The sequence below is a fragment of the Hippoglossus hippoglossus genome, chromosome 13 (genome assembly GCF_009819705.1).
Source record: "Hippoglossus hippoglossus isolate fHipHip1 chromosome 13, fHipHip1.pri, whole genome shotgun sequence".
Lineage (NCBI taxonomy): Eukaryota > Metazoa > Chordata > Actinopteri > Pleuronectiformes > Pleuronectidae > Hippoglossus > Hippoglossus hippoglossus.
Window position 1 is genome coordinate 21,297,909 of NC_047163.1, and position 20,936 is coordinate 21,318,844.

The 20,936-nt window shown below is 37.7% G+C and overlaps 1 protein-coding gene across 4 annotated transcripts; it reads left to right on the top strand.

Annotated features, from left to right (window-relative positions):
- Window positions 1-1,527: 1,527 nt before the first annotated feature.
- Window positions 1,528-19,752, top strand: LOC117772659 (porphobilinogen deaminase-like). Of its 4 annotated transcripts, none has more exons than XM_034603985.1 (15): window positions 1,528-1,741; window positions 3,643-3,696; window positions 3,830-3,925; window positions 4,017-4,089; window positions 4,448-4,497; window positions 4,854-4,909; window positions 5,243-5,320; window positions 7,208-7,285; window positions 7,378-7,453; window positions 7,621-7,734; window positions 7,820-7,858; window positions 7,958-8,077; window positions 8,174-8,227; window positions 8,535-8,624; window positions 8,782-11,725. In XM_034603985.1, the coding sequence occupies exons 5-15, from the start codon at window positions 4,453-4,455 to the stop codon at window positions 8,953-8,955; spliced, it is 924 nt and encodes a 307-aa protein (XP_034459876.1). In that variant the 5' UTR covers window positions 1,528-1,741; window positions 3,643-3,696; window positions 3,830-3,925; window positions 4,017-4,089; window positions 4,448-4,452; the 3' UTR covers window positions 8,956-11,725. The 4 variants fall into 4 exon arrangements, 3 of the variants coding, with proteins under 3 accessions (XP_034459876.1, XP_034459874.1, XP_034459873.1); XR_004615817.1 differs by lacking the exons at window positions 1,528-1,741; window positions 3,830-3,925 and adding exons at window positions 3,320-3,499; window positions 19,742-19,752 and having other exon boundaries at window positions 8,782-10,977; XM_034603983.1 differs by lacking the exon at window positions 3,830-3,925.
- The last annotated feature ends 1,184 nt before the right edge of the window (window positions 19,753-20,936 follow it).

Genomic DNA, 20,936 nt, shown 5'->3' on the forward strand with positions numbered 1-20,936 from the left:
GGCACTAAAGCACCATATCAAGTGACACAAGGGCCTTCAGGTGGGTGTTGCCCTTTATATACAGTCTATGGTGTTGTCATAAACTTCATAGGGTTGCAGTAGCTTTTCTTGGTCACCAGATGTCACCATTTCAACTGTGTATGAAAAGAAGACGAAGAACCACACTGCCAGCCCAATTCAATTGGAGAATTAACCAGTGGTGGGATGTAACGACATACATCTACTTTGTTAATGCACTTTAGTACATTTTTCATGTATCTGTATTTTGATTAAGTACATTTATTTTCAGGTACTTTTACTCCACCTCACGTATGAGAAAATATCTGTACCTTCTACTACATGACATTTTTACAATGTACTGTGTTACACGTTCTCATTGTTGAAGAAAGTGGATTCTGAAGACTCAACGATAATGATGTAGTAGCATTAGTAGCATTAGAGAATAGGAGACACTGTGAGTATTTTACTTATAATACTTTAAGTATATTTAAAAAGAGAATCCTTACTTACTTGAACACAAGAAAAATGAATGTGGTGCTTTTAGTTTTACTATTTGTACTTTAACCAAAGTAAACTATTTGAGTGTTTCCTCCACCATCCAACATTTATATTATGGAAGTAAATCAGTCTCATCAGAGTTTGAAATTTTAAAGCCTTTGAATTTCTAGCACTGAATTTTTTTTACATTGAAATTATGCATTTGTATATTTTTGACACTGAATTAAAAATTTGTCTTTCTTCCCTTTTATTTTTCAATGTTATAAATTCAGAATCAAAAATTTGAGTTTAAAAATTCAAAGTATATATGTTCAACTGCTAAAATCCAATTGCGATAATTCAGATGCTAAATTTCTGTTGCATTTTAGCATTTTATACATGGATGCAGATATTTAAAAGTAAATTCCCATATAATCAGATGGAAGAATGAACTCAAGACATTTTCAAAAGTTCTTCAGTACTTGACAGACAAAACTGCCCTGAAACATCTTTCTTTAATGGACTTGTTATTGCTGCTTGAATCTATTTGTTCTATTTTTGTTTCACGTCTGATGTATTATTTTGTCTTTAATCCTGTGTGAACACTAGAACAACCTTTAAAGGGATAGTTCACCCAAAAAGGAAAATTCACTTATCATCTACTCACCACTATGCCAACGGAGGGCTGGGTGAAGTGTTTGACTCCACTAAACAATTTTGGAGTTTCAGGGGTAAACAGTGTTGCAGCCAAATCCAATACAATCATTTTTGGGTGAACTCTCTTTAAAATGTTGCTAAATGCCTTAAAGGTTTGTGATAATTGTTTAAAATAAGACATGGGGAGCTTTTAAAACATCCTCTCATGATCAAAGTATGTAACAGCAGTTTTGTAAATAAATGATTTCACTATCCTCACACAGAATAGGGATTTACACAGCTAACACGGAAAAGGTGACACGTCCAGAAAAGAGAAGTATTAGGCGAATGTTGTTATTTGATCTCGATCTGTAGTACACCCTGACTTCTCTCACGCTCTCTCCCAATAGGAAACTGCAGGACGGAACAAGGAAATGACCTCCAACCGGTCCAATGACATCACGACGTTCCGGGTTCATTCATGTGGGAGCTGTCTGAGAGAAGTACTGCCACTATTTCAAGGCTTTACGGGTTTTTAATGGAGTCACCGTCCACGCAGACGCGCTGTTGATTGAACATCGACAGAGGGAAGCGGACCGTCGACATGTCGGAGGAGAAAAACTCTCCGGTAGGTTTCCTCTCACTTTGGGCGGGTGGTTTTACACCAGGCATGAGGCGCCTTCATTCACTGCTCCCTGTGCTGGCGACCGCCATTTCCGTATGCGTCGTCAAATGGAGCGCGGGGATTGGCTCACGTTCCCGTCAGTTTTAGTATTCTGTTTTCTATTGGGCAGTAGGAAGCAGGAGGGGCGGGGTTTGTAAAAGAAGAAGTGGATAAGCGAAGTTTGATTAGTTGATTAGCTGATGTGGTTACTAATGACGCATGTGACAGTGTCATGGCTTCTGACGTTTAAAGAGAAGTGACACAGACCTTCGGCTCCGAAACCGAGCAGAAACACAACTGCTGTGTTTTACTGCGTTAAAACTAGTTTTGCGAACTTCACGTTTCTTATTTGTCAGGAAGGGAAACACGTTTAATGTTGTCAGTTTTAGTTTATAAAGTGAAATAAAGCTCTATTGCACTGATGCCGAATGAAAGTGTCCATTATAAGCTCCCGTAAGAACACACTGAGTGATTTTCATGGTGTAGTAAGATAGTGTTTGGCTGGATTCAAGTAAGGCTCTTGACAAACAGTTCAAATGCAGCCTCAGGATGACTTGTTGTATATGAAAACAGATACAATCACATGAAGAACATAAAGAAATTACATGTATTGTTACAGATAATCTGACATTTATTAAAAGCCTGACACACCAAAGTTATATCAAGAACTTAAAAAATCACATCAGTCAATATCAATCATTATCACAGTGAGTATCATATTATTTCTTTATGAGCAGAGAATGACAAACACTTGATAAAAAGAGAAACAAAATCAATGATGTGTCATACGTCCCACTGTGTTTGATTCATACGTATTATATTGTGGACTTATCTACTGTTGTTATTGAGGAAATTATATTGCTATAATCATTGATGTTGCTCAGTTGCCCAGCCTGAGCCTGAGCTGCCCTATTATGCACATGAGAAACAGTAAAAGGTCAAACATTTGAACCTCAAGTATTTTCACAATGAATTAAATTGGAATCTTCTTCAATTTGTTATTCCAAAAAATTCCAAAGATCTATTGTTTCATTTTGGTGTTTCTCTCAGGGACTCTCTTCTATATTCTATTTCACAATATAATTATTTATAACAGTATTATTATCCTCAATCCTCCTCTGCTCAACCTCTCTTAGCTGACAAAGTCAACAAATAAAATGAAATAAAAAAGGTCATTGTTTAATAAAACATTATTCCTTCCTCATCACCAATTTTTAATACAGGAGGAATATATGTAGACAATTTTTAAGATGTGTGTAGTGTAAAATATATGATGCCTCATTCTGTACATATAACTGTTTTAATGGATATTCCACATTTCCTTTCAAGTAACAACAGGGAAAATTGTGATTTGAATTTTCATAGTTTTACAGTATTTTTACATTCAGAAATAAGAAAGTTTCCAAACAAAGTGTGTTTTAATGACCACACCTTATACCCTGGAGCTGCCCCTCCCTGCCTCGTATAACGGACTCGGGTGAATAAGCGCCCTTATCTTCAGGGACCAGAGATATCTTGGGGTGGAGATCTTGAAGAAGTGGGGGGTGGTTCCTGGTAAAAAAGACCTCTGTTTAGTATGTAGAGACCATATGACCTCAGCACAGCTCCTTACCAAGACACAGCAGGCATTTCCAGCCACACAGAGCACACAATAGCCTCCACAGTGCAGACACCCGGTACGGACTCAGAATTATGGAGGCTGGACCTTACAAATACATCACGGTGAGGCAAGCAGAGAAAGGGTTCCATTGCATTTATATAAACGTGTAGGGGGGGATTGATGAACACCAGCCAGAATATCAGGAAGAGGTTCTGCAGACAATGAGTTAAAACTCTTTCAACTAACTTCTCTTTTGCCCCGGCAGGATGGGAATGGCAAGGTTATTCGGCTCATCCGGATCGGAACCCGCAAAAGTCAGGTAAAGTACAACTGTATATTTCCAGTTTATAATTTTGGGTTTGATTAAAGTGTGCGAACTTAGATCCAGCAGAGTCCTAATGTGTCAGTTAACTGTCAGTTATCTCATGCACCGTTCCTGCATGCTGCTGTAGATACAGTAAAGAGATGTCTGGAGCTCTTCTTGCAGAGATAACATACACCACAAGGTCTTTTTAAGATAACTGTTCCTCCTTCAGTCTGATTGGAAGGTCATTTGATCTGTTTTTTTTGTTTAGTTTTTTTAACAAATATGAAAAGAGTCTCACTAAAGTTGAAGGTTTCTATTCTTTTCTATCCCAGTTGGCTCGCATCCAGACTGACAGTGTGGCGGACAAGCTGAAAGGCCTTTACCCTGAACTCAACTTGGAAATAGGTGAGAATCATCCCAAACTTCTGTTTTACTGTTTTATTTAGTTTTTGATACCAAAAAATGCATTGCACATGTAAAATACACTTTTGTAGCTGTGAACTATGAAAAACTCCTTTAAAATGAGCCCAATATACTCGTAGTAACAACGTTAAGTCATTTCTTTTGTCTGACTCACTGATCAAAAAACAGTTACAGTCTTGTAGCCATTCATTACCCTGCCACAGGGTGTGTTACTTCACCTTAATGTCCTCTGTGTCATAACTGAGGACAAATTACTAGTGTCCAAAACCTGTGGATCTGTGTTTTCACCGTTCTGTGTGTGGTTGATCATATTATTGAATCATTCTATCTTCTCTTTCAGTTGGCATGTCTACGACAGGAGACAGAATCCTTGACACCGCTCTATCAAAGGTGATTAAGTGACGATTGTTTAAGCGAAGAATGAACACATCTCGGGTCACAGCTGACAATTATCGTTACTATCAATATCTGCCGATTGTTTTTTAGATTAATTACAAAATATCCCAGACAATGCCATCCCCAATTCCTGTACAACATCCAAGGTGGCATATTCAAATATAACACTTACATTTAAGCTGGATTCCTGGCATTATATATATTTTTTTTTAATTCAAATTGTACTGATTTTTAAAGTCAAAAACAAAAATGCGTTAAAATGCACCTCATGTTCACCACTCACTGTAGAAATGTCTCATTCACTGTAAGAGATGAATGTATAATAACGATGTGTTTTCTTTGTCCTGCAGATTGGAGAGAAGAGTTTGTTCACCAAAGAGCTGGAGACTGCTCTGGAGAGGAATGAGTGAGTAGGACCTGTGTCATCTGTGGCTGACACCACACTGTCTTCACTTCATTGTTTCACCAGCTGACACAAACGGTTTAACTGAAAGGGCTTCACGTCGGAAGACTGATACTTCTTGTATTGTAGCTGCCATTTAACATCCTCTCAAAAAAAAAAAAAATCCATGCAGAGAGAAACCCTTTTGATTTCTCCTGCAGCCTCAGATGCTGCACATCTCTCTGATCTGTGGCTGCCTTGAAGATATAACATATGTCTCACCATTGAGTGGTTGTATTATGTATTGAAACATAAAAGGATCATGTATATATGACTGGGTTCTTCTGTGTCCTACAGGGTTGATCTGGTTGTTCATTCACTGAAAGACCTTCCCACCACTCTGCCTCCAGGATTCACCATTGGAGCTGTGTTGAAGTAAGTGCGCTCACACACAGAGGACGTCTGCATATGTTAAGTGTGTCATTTTGGTTGTGAGATTTAAAATCAATTAACTTACAGCCTTACCATGAGAATTATTAGAATTAATAACAAAAATTAAAAAGTCACTGGCATATATTTGAGTTATTTTAAATGTAATTTTTTTAGCATCTAGCCTTTATTGAATGGGAAACAGTGAAGAGGCAGACAGGAATCAGGTGTGATCCACGACATTGCACCTATGTGGCACGCGCTGTAATTATTTGACCTCTATAGCTCTCCACTTTCAACTGGTCAAAGATGGAAAATGTTGATATATTATTTTAGCCCCTATAGGGATATTTGCACAGATTTTCCCCTTTTTAAAGTTGAAGTAAAATTTGAATTGTCATATTGCAGTTATTGAGCTCATTTGAGCTAACGGCCAGGGTACGTGCTTTCTCGTCCCCCACCACAAAACTACCAAAATAGTTTTAGTGCCGAACCACAAACAATTGATTGATTGATGAACTGACCAAATTACAGTTCCGCAGCCGGCAGTGAAAAAGAAGACTGCTAGCAGCACACATTGATGTAAACAAATAAACAACAAATAAGTTATACCTCATGATATTAAAATAATCTAATTAGCAAAATAGGGGGAAGGAAGTGTCGACTGTGTTTTAGGTGAGAAAACTGGATGCAAACATTCCGTCGCTCTCTTCAGAGGAAAAACTTGAATTCACTTTGTTGTTTCTATTATTAACTCAGTTTTCAAACATTTTTTCCTTTTTAATAATTTAATGTAGCTTTTTTATTTTTTATTTTTTAAAGTAGTAAGTATTTAGGAGAGTGGAAAGGTGTTCGCTCAGGCTGTAAAGTTCAAATGATATGAACTGAATAATGTTGTTCTGCTGAGATAAAGTTTTATAAGTCATACGCACAGAGAATCTGACAAACTATTTTAATGTCACAGGCCCCTGACTGATCAGCAACTGAGAAGACAATAGACTTTTTAAATCTGAGGAACATGTTTCAAGGTTTAATAACATATTCGGTAGCCCATTATCTTCCATTAGACAACAGCTAGCAGAGGCATTCAACCACTTCCTTGCCAACATCACTGTTTAATACCAATACATGACACGCTGGGAGAGAGAATTTTATTCTGAAATATCAATGCACCTCTGGGACACAGTTTTTTTTAGCCTGGAAGTAAAATGCACTGGAAACAAGCTTGTAATCTAATGATAAATGCAAAATGCTGGATCCAATGCTCAAGTGCTTGAAACCATCTTTTGTGTTGATGTAAACTGAACATTACACAGAAACATGTTTCAGTGAACTTAATGTCACATAACATTACTGACTTATTGAGAATGTTTCTGAGGTCAGGTGAAAAGACAAAACGATGGTTAACGTTACATTGCTCGCTTGATTCCATCTACTACATCTTACTTAAATAAATTAGTCCAAGATGTGCATTGATATTTCAATATGAAAACATCCTTCATGGCTAGGAAGTGGAAGAATGCAAACGTTAGCTGTTGTCTAATGAAAGCTAAATATGTTGTTCAACCTTGAAACGTGGTCTATAGGGAGGATGACTTTTGACAAACTTGTGTAGAGAACTTGGTGTAAAACCTTATCAGGAGGACGCCGTCATTTATTATTTCAAGCCGCTGATGCTAAAGCAGAACAGTGGAGATTGTGAGGCTGTGTTTGGGACCCGTCCTTTGTCGGAACTGTTCCTATTTCCCAGTTCCATAATTGATCGCAGTATAAGTCAAATGTTGCTTATTGTCCGTTCTGCAGATCCCTATAGAATTTGTAGTGTAGACTCTTTGAGGTTGTTCTGACCAGGTGTAATGGCTCACCATGCTTTGTTTTTTTTATTCCTTCTAGGAGAGAAAATCCCCATGATGCAGTGGTTTTACACCCAAAAAATGCAGGGAAAACTCTTGATTCTCTGCCAGAAAACAGGTAAAGCACAATGGATGATGTCTCTAGTTGTACTTGCTCACAGTCATGTCAAAGGTATGAATTACTTGACCTCATACTGTGTGTTTGTGTAGTGTCATCGGCACCAGTTCACTGCGCCGCGCTGCTCAGCTGAAGAAGAGATTCCCCCAACTCGTGTTCAAAGACATCGTATCCTTCAAGAATGCAAACGATAGCAGCTGAAAATGAGACCGAAATTATTTGTGTTTTACCACACAACAAACCGTCTGTTTAATATTCAGGTTTAAGTATATATTTTCTCATGAGGAAGGGTGTGTTGGCAAGCCCCAGTTTCTGTCCTTAACTGTGGTCCTCAGCGTGGAAACCTGAACACACGTCTGAAGAAGCTGGATGAGAAGGAGGACTTTGCTGCCATCATCCTGGCTGCTGCTGGCCTCAAGAGGATGGGCTGGGACAACCGGATCAGCCAGGTACAGTTCTAACCATATCCTGGTCCTCTGTTGAAAGCTTTCCTGTGTGACCTTTCTCATCTAACAAACGTTTTTCCACTGGTAGATCCTGGAGCCTGAAGACTGTATGTACGCTGTTGGACAGGTAATTGGAATACAACATATGACTCATACAAGAGGAGGATAATTGATGGATGATTGATGATCGATTATGCTAATATGTGTGTATGTTTGTCTCTTTCAGGGGGCTCTGGCAGTGGAGGTACGGGCCAGAGATGTAGACATCCTGGAAATGGTGTCCGTCCTTCACGACGCTGAAACTGTGCTGCGCTGCATAGCTGAGAGAGCCTTCCTCAAACAGCTGGTACACACACAGACACACAGATTCCTCCACTCATTTTCCTTTTCTATGAATCTGGCATACACAGTGTATTCAATAAAAAATGTTCGCCATTTGCAGGAGGGTGGGTGCAGCGTTCCGGTGGCTGTGAACACCGAAGTGAAAGACTCCCAGGTAAGATTACAAGGTCTACTCAGACACACCTGAATCCTGTGAGGGATTTGTTGCTGTGTGCACACATCTGAGCAAAGAATCTCCTGCTGTTCCATTTTAATGAATTCACTCAGCCGGACATGTTCATGTTTGCCAGTTTCTGTTAAAGTGGCGGACATCAAGTGACGTTATGTGACTCATTTGGGTCTGAGGACTACAAGTTAAAAAAAATAAGAAGACTAGAAGACTGGGTTAAAGTAATAAATATTTACTGTTAAATGATGAAAGTATAACATTTAATAGATAGTTTGTTGTTGTGTTTTCTCAGCTCTACCTGACAGGAGCAGTGTACAGCCTGGACGGATCAGACAGTCTGAAGGAAACCATGCAGACTAGTATCGCTGCTACTGCTGACAAGGTAACAGCCAAACACATCAAAAATGTCTTATTTGACACCACAAACATACAGTCTGGATGGAACATGTAGTAAGAGAGAAATCGTCTGTTTTTCCTCTGTGTGTGTGTGTGGTATCACCTCCCAAACTTTACTTTGACAATGTGTCTCTGTGTGACAGAGCTCAGAAGAGGTGGACGAGCAGGTCCAACGTGTGGGAGTGACAGCCACAAAGATCTCGGGTGAAGCCCAAGACAGAGCTGAGGGCCTGGGGGTCAACCTGGCCAACCTACTGCTGAGCAAAGGAGCCAAGGAGATCTTAACAGTGGCCAGGCAGCTCAATGATGCCAGGTAATCCTGCCCCACTGAGGGGCGGGGGGCTGCACAGCTGGCAGGGTCCTCGGCTACAGTCAGTCACAGTCTTGTGTCAAGTAAAAACTTGATTTCAGTTTTTTTTATTTAATGTTACACATTTAAAATGAGCAAAAAGTGCCAAATGGGGCCGTTTATTCCTTCTGCACCAGATGAGCTCGGTCAGCAGCCAATAAATTGTTACTTGGACTATTTTTGTGCTCAGTCTGATAAAATGTCTCCTGTCAATATCAGCTTGTTCAGAGTCACTGCCGTGTGCAGCACTCTTGGTCTTGGTTCATAGTACCTCATGGAGCTATCCTCTGAGTCACCGACTAACCACCTGTGATGAACAATGGGAAGCAAAAAATGGCCTTCAAACAGTAACACAAACCTAACCCTCAGCACTTAGGCTACATCTATACTACTACAATTTTGTTTGAAAGCAGTGTAACTGCACAACAGCTGTTAGCAAAAGCAACACAGTCCGCAACACTTGTTATTGATGATTCAATGCCTGCTGTTTTGTTCCTGAAGAGGGTCATGTGATAGGAGCCTGATGAATCAGAGGCTACATCATGACCGAAAAGACAGAATCAGCAAGTGGGTGTGTTCATGTCGTTTCCAAACATCTCCGTTTCTGTCTGTCCAGACTAAAACACAACCCCAGAGTATTCAAACTAAAACTGGGCCAGAAGCGTTTTCCAAACGTCTCAGTTATAGCGGACCTAAAACTCCGGGGTAGTGTGGACACCCGGCATATCCATATCAGAGTTGATGTGTTTTCACATGAAAATGTCATAGTATGGATGTAGCCTTAGAGTACCATCACTGGCTGATGTCCTCATGGTGAAACCCTGCATTGTTTTTTAAAGCATATCATTACAGTATCAGTGTCTCAGAAAAATTCAACATTTTGTATATTTTTCCCCAAGGATGTTTTATCAGCGTCCAGTATCGGTTTCCCCAAGCAGGTAGAAAAGGGTTGTTAAACCAGAGTTCCTCTCATAGCTTTTGTCTGCATTAACGTTTGGAAAAAAATGACTTGATGGTACCAAAGACTTGTTTCCAAGCACATGGGCACATTTTCTGTGTTTTGGCTGGTAATTATGCACTGAAGTAAGGCTCCTTTAGGTGGGAGGTTTGTGAAATGTAGATACATATGTCATTTCAGTCATTCATTCATCAGCTCTAAACTCCTTGGAGGTTGATGACTTTCTTTTTTGAACTTCCACCTTCACAAGTTGATCAGACCTCATCCACTGGAGTGTTAAAGTATTGTGTTTTAACATGTAGGCTCCTTAAACAGAGGTTTTCTCTCTGCATGATCTTCATTCAGCTCATATTGATTCTAACATTTACAGCCAAGGAGGTTTACCATGTTTTCAGAGTATGCTAGCTACTATATAGAGAACATTTATTTCATATACATAACGATAAGCATTTTGTTTTACCCTTGTGGCAGAGCTAAGTGACGCTAACAGCTTTGTCCCAAGTATATTTTATGATTTCAGTTTTACTTAATGAGTGGAGAATCCATGTTAACCTCTGGAGTTCATCTGCTCTCAGTTTTCTTGCCTCTGATTTTAAATGCGCTCTGGGCTGTTACTTTGTCCTGTTTATGCTTTGCTGAGAGCATCTTCAAACAATGGTTGTAATATCTGTAACAGACTAGGCAGCAAACTAGGTTTTAACTAAGGTATAAATGCTACGTTTTTGGTTGTACAGGAGTAAAATGAACTGTTTAAAAGGTGAAGGACACAGAAGCACAGCAACTTATTAGTTGTCATATGCTGGCTATGGGGGATACTCCTGTTGTGTACAATTAGTAAGCGAGACAGACCCTATTTAATTGAAAATAATGCACAATATTACATTACTTTATCAGTATATTACTGTTGTATTGCCACACTCTGAACACTGGCTCAAGGCTTGATTAAATGACCATTATGGACTCGGTCATGTTGATGGTACTATGTTGTGCTGAATTTTAAAGAATCACACCACCTTCACCTAACATAAGTATGTACTTGTAATAATTACATCTACATCTCCTGAGATGGTTCTCATATTTATGGTGTAGTTTTCTTGAGATAATCTAAGTTATTATACAATGAATAATCATTAAACTCATAAATATGGAATCTGTATCTACACATCTACAAGATATTTATGCTGTTATCCTGAGTTGCTAAGTCATTATTACAACATAGATATGCCAATGCATATTTTGGTGAATACAATGCGTTTCTGTATAGTTCATCCAGACCTATTCAAAATGTTTGCAGTTTAAATGTTTTTGTAAAATTGATGAAAACCTGATGCTGTAGCAAATTTCCAAACTGCTTGACCATAATAAGTTCCCTAATGCAATAAACGTAAATGATTTGTCAGCTTCTATCAAAGTGCCAGCTGTCATTTGTGCCTGAGTAAACTGTATACGCTGCCTTACAGAACTGCAGAACTAAGAACTGTCTGTTTTTGCTCTAAAATCACAGTAGATCTTTATTCTGCAGCAGTAAACCCACAGTCAGTGTGTTATTGTATAAATTTATTTTTTAGTTCTTTATTGTGTATTATACTTAATTTAAACCTCCTGAGAAAGGAGGTAACATCTGCCATAATTATTTTTCAGCTTTAATTTCTGTATGAGTTACATAGAATGTTCTTTTATTTAGATTCTGTGTCACGGTAACATGTTTTGACACTTATGTGGAAGTCATGTCAAATTAGAAACACTGATATGTCAATAAAGATGTGTGTGTTATACCTGACTGTCCAGTTCTTGTTTTGTTATTAACCAAACCTCAGATCAGTTCAGATACATGTTGATTTACACTTTTGTTTAGATCAGTAACTGTATATAAAGATGCTTGACATATCTGCCCTTCCTACCACTATCCAGAAACTAAGCCAAAGTACAACAACTCTGGAACCACAACATATTTTTTCACAACCGACAAAAACTTAACATAGGCTGAAAGTAGCAAACTAATAACAACTGATTTAGCTTAGGATACTAAAACGAACACCAAAACCTAACAGGAACTGTAGGTTTTTAGCAATTTATGCAAAACGGCAATGGAGAACTGGCAACCAACACATTTCTCACCTTGTGCTTCTTCTTCTCTGGGTCTGGCTTTGTGCTGGATCATCAATGTTCTGATCTCAACAAGCCTGGACAAATTACTGAGAAACCAATCAGAGGCTGCATGCATTGATTTTCATTTGAATGACATCATCACGTACTCATCTCACAGAAAGTATTTTACAGTATTTTTATATTACAAAAAAACAAAACACTGAAGTATTTTGATACAAAATATGAATCGATTTTCATCAAACCTATCAACTACAAATTACAAAATATAAATTTGTACTTCAAATACATGTATCATAAATACTGCCCATCCCTGGGGCAAAAAGCACAGGGCAGAGATAGTGCAGACCGGAATAGTGCCAAAATAGATAGAGCAGTGTAAAAATACTAATACTAATACTAACATAATAGTAAACCAGTAATGCACTGTTCATCCAAAGGATGATTTTGTTTGTCAGAGACAGGTAATCAAACATTATGTTATATTCATTAAAAATAAAGGGGTGAAGAGGGTTGTGAAACTAAAAAATCCATGTTTTTTACAGTAGGCCAACTAAACTAAACACCTATTGAGGTTTTATGACAACTGAATTCTACCACAGGTTCTCTCTCATGTTTTAATGGGGGGGGGGGGGGAGTATTCAGCTGCAACATGAAACTTCACCACTAAATATCACTAAATTCTATAGAATTCTAAAGTCATTAAATGTTTTGTGACTTGGCAAAGAGAAAATAAAACGGGTGGGTGATTAAATGTCTGTATTATCATGAAGACAGAGGTGTATACAGACACGTCTACGTCACTCATACGCTCCTGTTTATATACTTTCCATCCAGCTTTCGCAGTCGCACTGGTTTAGCTCAGTGGTTACTTCATCTACTTTCTTTCAGAATAATGATTACCAGTCCCTCACGGGATCGAAACCACGGGCGCTGTCCAGTGTTTTCTTTCTCTCTGCTCTCACCTGCTCTCTCTCCTTCACTTAACTCCTCCATCAACTCCAGACTTTGTTCTTACACTGAACTATTATGTCGCTTTTCGCCATTAAAACGTTAAACACTTATTTCCGCAGTGAAACCTGTCAAACGGAGCTCTGACAGATCAAAGTGTCGTGGTCACTTTGATGTTGTTGTTTTTATTCTATTCGCCCCGAGCGTTGATAAATCTTATAGTTTCCCGTAAATGTTCAGGAGAATATTGCGGTGAATTTGTTAAAATCATGTTGTCTCGCGCCTGATCACGCACCTCAACACCATGCTCAACACTGATCCCTCCTGGTTCAGTCTATAAAGGTTCCTGCGTCAAGTTAACTATGTTGTAACCACTATTGTGTCGAAATAAAACCGTAAATAAAACAGGAAACTTATTTTAAGTTTTTTTCCTGCTGATCAGTGAATACAGGATGTTTAAAATACACAATAAAATGTCAGAATAATCTCTGTTAAATGTTTACAGCACTGCCGACAGCATTATATTTTCTCCAAACGTATGTGTGAGTGTTTTGTATGTATTTTGTGAATGTTTCAATTTGAAAATGAAAAGAAAACCGGATATGCCTGACTTGACTTCCTGTGGCGCATGCACAGAGGATCTGGGCACAAGGATAATTTTGTTTGTCAGAGACAGGTTATCAAACATTATTTTATATTCATTGAAAAAAAGGGGGGAAGAAGGTTGTGAACCTAAAAAATTCAGTTTATGAAACTCCCTTTGTAATTTTAAATACATTTACATATTTTAGAGTAAAACAGTGAGTTACATTTGTGTTATTAAAAGTCTAAAGATTTAAATCATATCAGAATTTTGATGTTATTTTACAATGAAAGAATTAAGGATAGAAATTTCATCAACATGTCCACAAAATTAACAAGAGTTATCAATTCTGCGCTCATCTGCAAATGATAGAATTCACTGGATGGATTTTATGCAATATTTTGATACTGAGGTTTATGATTTTGCAAGGGATGAAAAAATTACGAGGTAAAAATATTTTTTCATATTTACTTCTAAATATAATATAAATCTATCAGGGTGATTTAGTTTATATTTAGAAAAATTAGCTGGATATCTTTATTATCACATTTCTCGTCATATATGTTGATGGCATCCAAAAGCAATTCAGATGGAGTTTCTCTTAAAATGGGTCAGTCCTGTGGGAATAGCAGAGTTGTGGTATTTAAAAGGAAAGGAGAGTTGTATCTAAAACGTTCATAGGACAGAATTTGTCCATGTTCATAAAAAACTGGATAGAATATTACTGCTACAGTTTCATTATGAACCAATTGTTTTTAAACTTCTCATAATAACATACGCCTGCAGCTCTAACTGTGTCGTCCTCCATTGCTGCATTGTAGTTGTGCACATTGCTGTTTGCAGCACTATTTGCCACATGCTCACTCATACTATTGTTCATAAAGTTTTTATCGTCCCCACAGACAGTCAGATACATAGGTCAGACCCGACCTCACAGTTAGTTATGAAAATACCTTCAAGTGGCATGCAATGCAGTTCTCTCTCACCAGAACTTGTTTCGTGAAACTTTTGTCTACACAAAATATAAATTGGGCCATGTCCCACCCAGACATAAAATTTCATGGAAACGAGATTAATGGTTTTGACATCATCCTTTGTAAGGTTCTGTGTGCAAGATTTAGGTGGAAGGGAGCTATTGGCAGAAACTGAATATAAAATAATCCTAGTGATGTTTTCACTAATGTGTAATCATCTAAACTGTTCGAATTGTTGTTTTCTTTACCCTAGAATGGTCCCTTTATATTAACATCGGGAGTGGGTCCTCTCTATGGAGGCCGCCATGTTTTTTACATTGGGCCAAACTGGACAAACTAAACACCTTGTGAGGTTTTATGACAACTGAATTCTACTACAGGTTCTCTTTCATGTTTGAATGGGGAGGGTGAGGTGAGGAGTATTCAGCTGCAACATAAAACTTCACCACTAGATGTCACTTAATTCTACAGACTCATTCAATAACAAACAAACATTTCAAACAATAACATCTTGGCGGAGGAAATAAAGTCATTAAATGTTTTGTGACTTGGCAAAGAGAAAATAAAACGGGTGGGTGATTAAATGTCTGTATTATCATGAAGACAGAGGTGTATACAGACACGTCTACGTCACTCATACGCTCCTGTTTATATACTTTCCATCCAGCTTTCGCAGTCGCACTGGTTTAGCTCAGTGGTTACTTCATCTACTTTCTTTCAGAATAATGATTACCAGTCCCTCACGGGATCGAAACCACGGGCGCTGTCCAGTGTTTTCTTTCTCTCTGCTCTCACCTGCTCTCTCTCCTTCACTTAACTCCTCCATCAACTCCAGACTTTGTTCTTACACTGAACTATTATGTCGCTTTTCGCCATTAAAACGTTGAACACTTATTTCCGCAGTGAAACCTGTCAAATGGAGCTCTGACAGATCAAAGAGTCGTGGTGACTTTGATGTTGTTGTTTTTATTCTATTCCCCCCCGAGCGTTGATGAATCTTATAGTTTCCCGTAAATGTTCAGGAGAATATTGCGGTGAATTTGTTAAAATCATGTTGTCTCGCGCCTGATCACGCACCTCAACACCATGCTCAACACTGATCCCTCCTGGTTCAGTCTATAAAGGTTCCTGCGTCAAGTTAACTATGTTGTAACCAGTATTGTGTCAAAATAAAACAGCAAACTTATTTTAAGTTGTTTTCCTGCTGATCAGTGAATACAAGATGTTTAAAATACACAATAAAATGTCAGAATAATCTCTGTTAAATGTTTACAGCACTGCCGACAGCATTATATTTTCTCCAAACGTATGTGTGAGTGTTTTGTATGTATTTTGTGAATGTTTCAATTTGAAAATGAAAAGAAAACCGGATATGCCTGACTTGACTTCCTGTGGCGCATGCACAGAGGATCTGGGCACAAGGATAATTTTGTTTGTCAGAGACAGGTTATCAAACATTATTTTATATTCATTGAAAAAAAGGGGGGAAGAAGGTTGTGAACCTAAAAAATTCAGTTTATGAAACTCCCTTTGTAATTTTAAATACATTTACATATTTTAGAGTAAAACAGTGAGTTACATTTGTGTTATTAAAAGTCTAAAGATTTAAATCATATCAGAATTTTGATGTTATTTTACAATGAAAGAATTAAGGATAGAAATTTCATCAACATGTCCACAAAATTAACAAGAGTTATCAATTCTGCGCTCATCTGCAAATGATAGAATTCACTGGATGGATTTTATGCAATATTTTGATACTGAGGTTTATGATTTTGCAAGGGATGAAAAAATTACGAGGTAAAAATCTTTTTTCATATTTACTTCTAAATATAATATAAATCTATCAGGGTGATTTAGTTTATATTTAGAAAAATTAGCTGGATATCTTTATTATCACATTTCTCGTCATATATGTTGATGGCATCCAAAAGCAATTCAGATGGAGTTTCTCTTAAAATGGGTCAGTCCTGTGGGAATAGCAGAGTTGTGGTATTTAAAAGGAAAGGAGAGTTGTATCTAAAACGTTCATAGGACAGAATTTGTCCATGTTCATAAAAAACTGGATAGAATATTACTGCTACAGTTTCATTATGAACCAATTGTTTTTAAACTTCTCATAATAACATACGCCTGCAGCTCTAACTGTGTCGTCCTCCATTGCTGCATTGTAGTTGTGCACATTGCTGTTTGCAGCACTATTTGCCACATGCTCACTCATACTATTGTTCATAAAGTTTTTATCGTCCCCACAGACAGTCAGATACATAGGTCAGACCCGACCTCACAGTTAGTTATGAAAATACCTTCAAGTGGCATGCAATGCAGTTCTCTCTCACCAGAACTTGTTTCGTGAAACTTTTGTCTACACAAAATATAAATTGGGCCATGTCCCACCCAGACATAAAATTTCATGGAAACGAGATTAATGGTTTTGACATCATCCTTTGTAAGGTTCTGTGTGCAAGATTTAGGTGGAAGGGAGCTATTGGCAGAAACTGAATATAAAATAATCCTAGTGATGTTTTCACTAATGTGTAATCATCTAAACTGTTCGAATTGTTGTTTTCTTTACCCTAGAATGGGCCCTTTATATTAACATCGGGAGTGGGTCCTCTCTATGGAGGCCGCCATGTTTTTTACATTGGGCCAAACTGGACAAACTAAACACCTTGTGAGGTTTTATGACAACTGAATTCTACTACAGGTTCTCTTTCATGTTTGAATGGGGAGGGTGAGGTGAGGAGTATTCAGCTGCAACATAAAACTTCACCACTAGATGTCACTTAATTCTACAGACTCATTCAATAACAAACAAACATTTCAAACAATAACATCTTGGCGGAGGAAATAAAGTCACTAAATGTTTTGTGACTTGGCAAAGAGAAAATAAAACGGGTGGGTGATTAAATGTCTGTATTATCATGAAGACAGAGGTGTATACAGACACGTCTACGTCACTCATACGCTCCTGTTTATATACTTTCCATCCAGCTTTCGCAGTCGCACTGGTTTAGCTCAGTGGTTACTTCATCTACTTTCTTTCAGAATAATGATTACCAGTCCCTCACGGGATCGAAACCACGGGCGCTGTCCAGTGTTTTCTTTCTCTCTGCTCTCACCTGCTCTCTCTCCTTCACTTAACTCCTCCATCAACTCCAGACTTTGTTCTTACACTGAACTATTATGTCGCTTTTCGCCATTAAAACGTTGAACACTTATTTCCGCAGTGAAACCTGTCAAATGGAGCTCTGACAGATCAAAGAGTCGTGGTGACTTTGATGTTGTTGTTTTTATTCTATTCCCCCCCGAGCGTTGATGAATCTTATAGTTTCCCGTAAATGTTCAGGAGAATATTGCGGTGAATTTGTTAAAATCATGTTGTCTCGCGCCTGATCACGCACCTCAACACCATGCTCAACACTGATCCCTCCTGGTTCAGTCTATAAAGGTTCCTGCGTCAAGTTAACTATGTTGTAACCAGTATTGTGTCAAAATAAAACAGCAAACTTATTTTAAGTTGTTTTCCTGCTGATCAGTGAATACAAGATGTTTAAAATACACAATAAAATGTCAGAATAATCTCTGTTAAATGTTTACAGCACTGCCGACAGCATTATATTTTCTCCAAACGTATGTGTGAGTGTTTTGTATGTATTTTGTGAATGTTTCAATTTGAAAATGAAAAGAAAACCGGATATGCCTGACTTGACTTCCTGTGGCGCATGCACAGAGGATCTGGGCACAAGGATAATTTTGTTTGTCAGAGACAGGTTATCAAACATTATTTTATATTCATTGAAAAAAAGGGGGGAAGAAGGTTGTGAACCTAAAAAATTCAGTTTATGAAACTCCCTTTGTAATTTTAAATACATTTACATATTTTAGAGTAAAACAGTGAGTTACATTTGTGTTATTAAAAGTCTAAAGATTTAAATCATATCAGAATTTTGATGTTATTTTACAATGAAAGAATTAAGGATAGAAATTTCATCAACATGTCCACAAAATTAACAAGACTTATCAATTCTGCGCTCATCTGCAAATGATAGAATTCACTGGATGGATTTTATGCAATATTTTGATACTGAGGTTTATGATTTTGCAAGGGATGAAAAAATTACGAGGTAAAAATCTTTTTTCATATTTACTTCTAAATATAATATAAATCTATCAGGGTGATTTAGTTTATATTTAGAAAAATTTGCTGGATATCTTTATTATCACATTTCTCGTCATATATGTTGATGGCATCCAAAAGCAATTCAGATGGAGTTTCTCTTAAAATGGGTCAGTCCTGTGGGAATAGCAGAGTTGTGGTATTTAAAAGGAAAGGAGAGTTGTATCTAAAACGTTCATAGGACAGAATTTGTCCATGTTCATAAAAAACTGGATAGAATATTACTGCTACAGTTTCATTATGAACCAATTGTTTTTAAACTTCTCATAATAACATACGCCTGCAGCTCTAACTGTGTCGTCCTCCATTGCTGCATTGTAGTTGTGCACATTGCTGTTTGCAGCACTATTTGCCACATGCTCACTCATACTATTGTTCATAAAGTTTTTATCGTCCCCACAGACAGTCAGATACATAGGTCAGACCCGACCTCACAGTTAGTTATGAAAATACCTTCAAGTGGCATGCAATGCAGTTCTCTCTCACCAGAACTTGTTTCGTGAAACTTTTGTCTACACAAAATATAAATTGGGCCATGTCCCACCCAGACATAAAATTTCATGGAAACGAGATTAATGGTTTTGACATCATCCTTTGTAAGGTTCTGTGTGTAAGATTTAGGTGGAAGGGAGCTATTGGCAGAAACTGAATATAAAATAATCCTAGTGATGTTTTCACTAATGTGTAATCATCTAAACTGTTCGAATTGTTGTTTTCTTTACCCTAGAATGGTCCCTTTATATTAACATCGGGAGTGGGTCCTCTCTATGGAGGCCGCCATGGTTTTTACAGTAGGCCAAACTGGACAAACTAAACACCTTGTGAGGTTTTATGACAACTGAATTCTACCACAGGTTCTCTTTCATGTTTGAATGGGGAGGGTGAGGTGAGCGGTATTCAGCTGCAACATAAAACTTCACCACTAGATGTCACTTAATTCTACAGAATCATTAAATAACAACAAACATTTGAAAAACTAATCTTCTTGCGGCGGAAATGAAGTCATTCAATGTTTTGTGACTTGGCAAAGAGAAAATAAAACGGGTGGGTGATTAAATGTCTGTATTATCATGAAGACAGAGGTGTATACAGACACGTCTACGTCACTCATACGCTCCAGTTTATATATTTTCCATCCAGCTTTCGCAGTCGCACTGGTTTAGCTCAGTGGTTACTTCATCTACTTTCTTTCAGAATAATGATTACCAGTCCCTCACGGGATCGAAACCACGGGCGCTGTCCAGTGTTTTCTTTCTCTCTGCTCTCACCTGCTCTCTCTCCTTCACTTAACTCCTCCATCAACTCCAGACTTTGTTCTTACACTGAACTATTATGTCGCTTTTCGCCATTAAAACGTTGAACACTTATTTCCGCAGTGAAACCTGTCAAATGGAGCTCTGACAGATCAAAGAGTCGTGGTGACTTTGATGTTGTTGTTTTTATTCTATTCGCCCCGAGCGTTGATGAATCTTATAGTTTCCCGTAAATGTTCAGGAGAATATTGCGGTGAATTTGTTAAAATCATGTTGTCTCGCGCCTGATCACGCACCTCAACACCATGCTCAACACTGATCCCTCCTGGTTCAGTCTATAAAGGTTCCTGCGTCAAGTTAACTATGTTGTAACCAGTATTGTGTCAAAATAAAACAGCAAACTTATTTTAAGTTGTTTTCCTGCTGATCAGTGAATACAAGATGTTTAAAATACACAATAAAATGTCAGAATAATCTCTGTTAAATGTTTACAGCACTGCCGACAGCATTATATTTTCTCCAAACGTATGTGTGAGTGTTTTGTATGTATTTTGTGAATGTTTCAATTTGAAAATGAAAAGAAAACCGGATATGCCTGACTTGACTTCCTGTGGCGCATGCGCAGAGGATCTGGGCACAAGGATAATTTTGTTTGTCAGAGACAGGTTATCAAACATTATGTTATATTCATTCAAAAAAAGGGGGGAAGAAGGTTGTGAACCTAAAAAAATGTGTTATGAAACTCCCTTTGTAATTTTAAATACATTTACATATTTTAGAATAAAACAGTGAGTTACATTTGTGTTATTAAAAGTCGGAAGATTTAATTGATATCAGAATTTTGATGTTATTTTACAATGAAAGAATTAAGCATAGAAATTTCATCTGCATGTCCACAAACTTAACAAGAGTTATCAATTCTGCGCTCATCTGCAAATGATAGA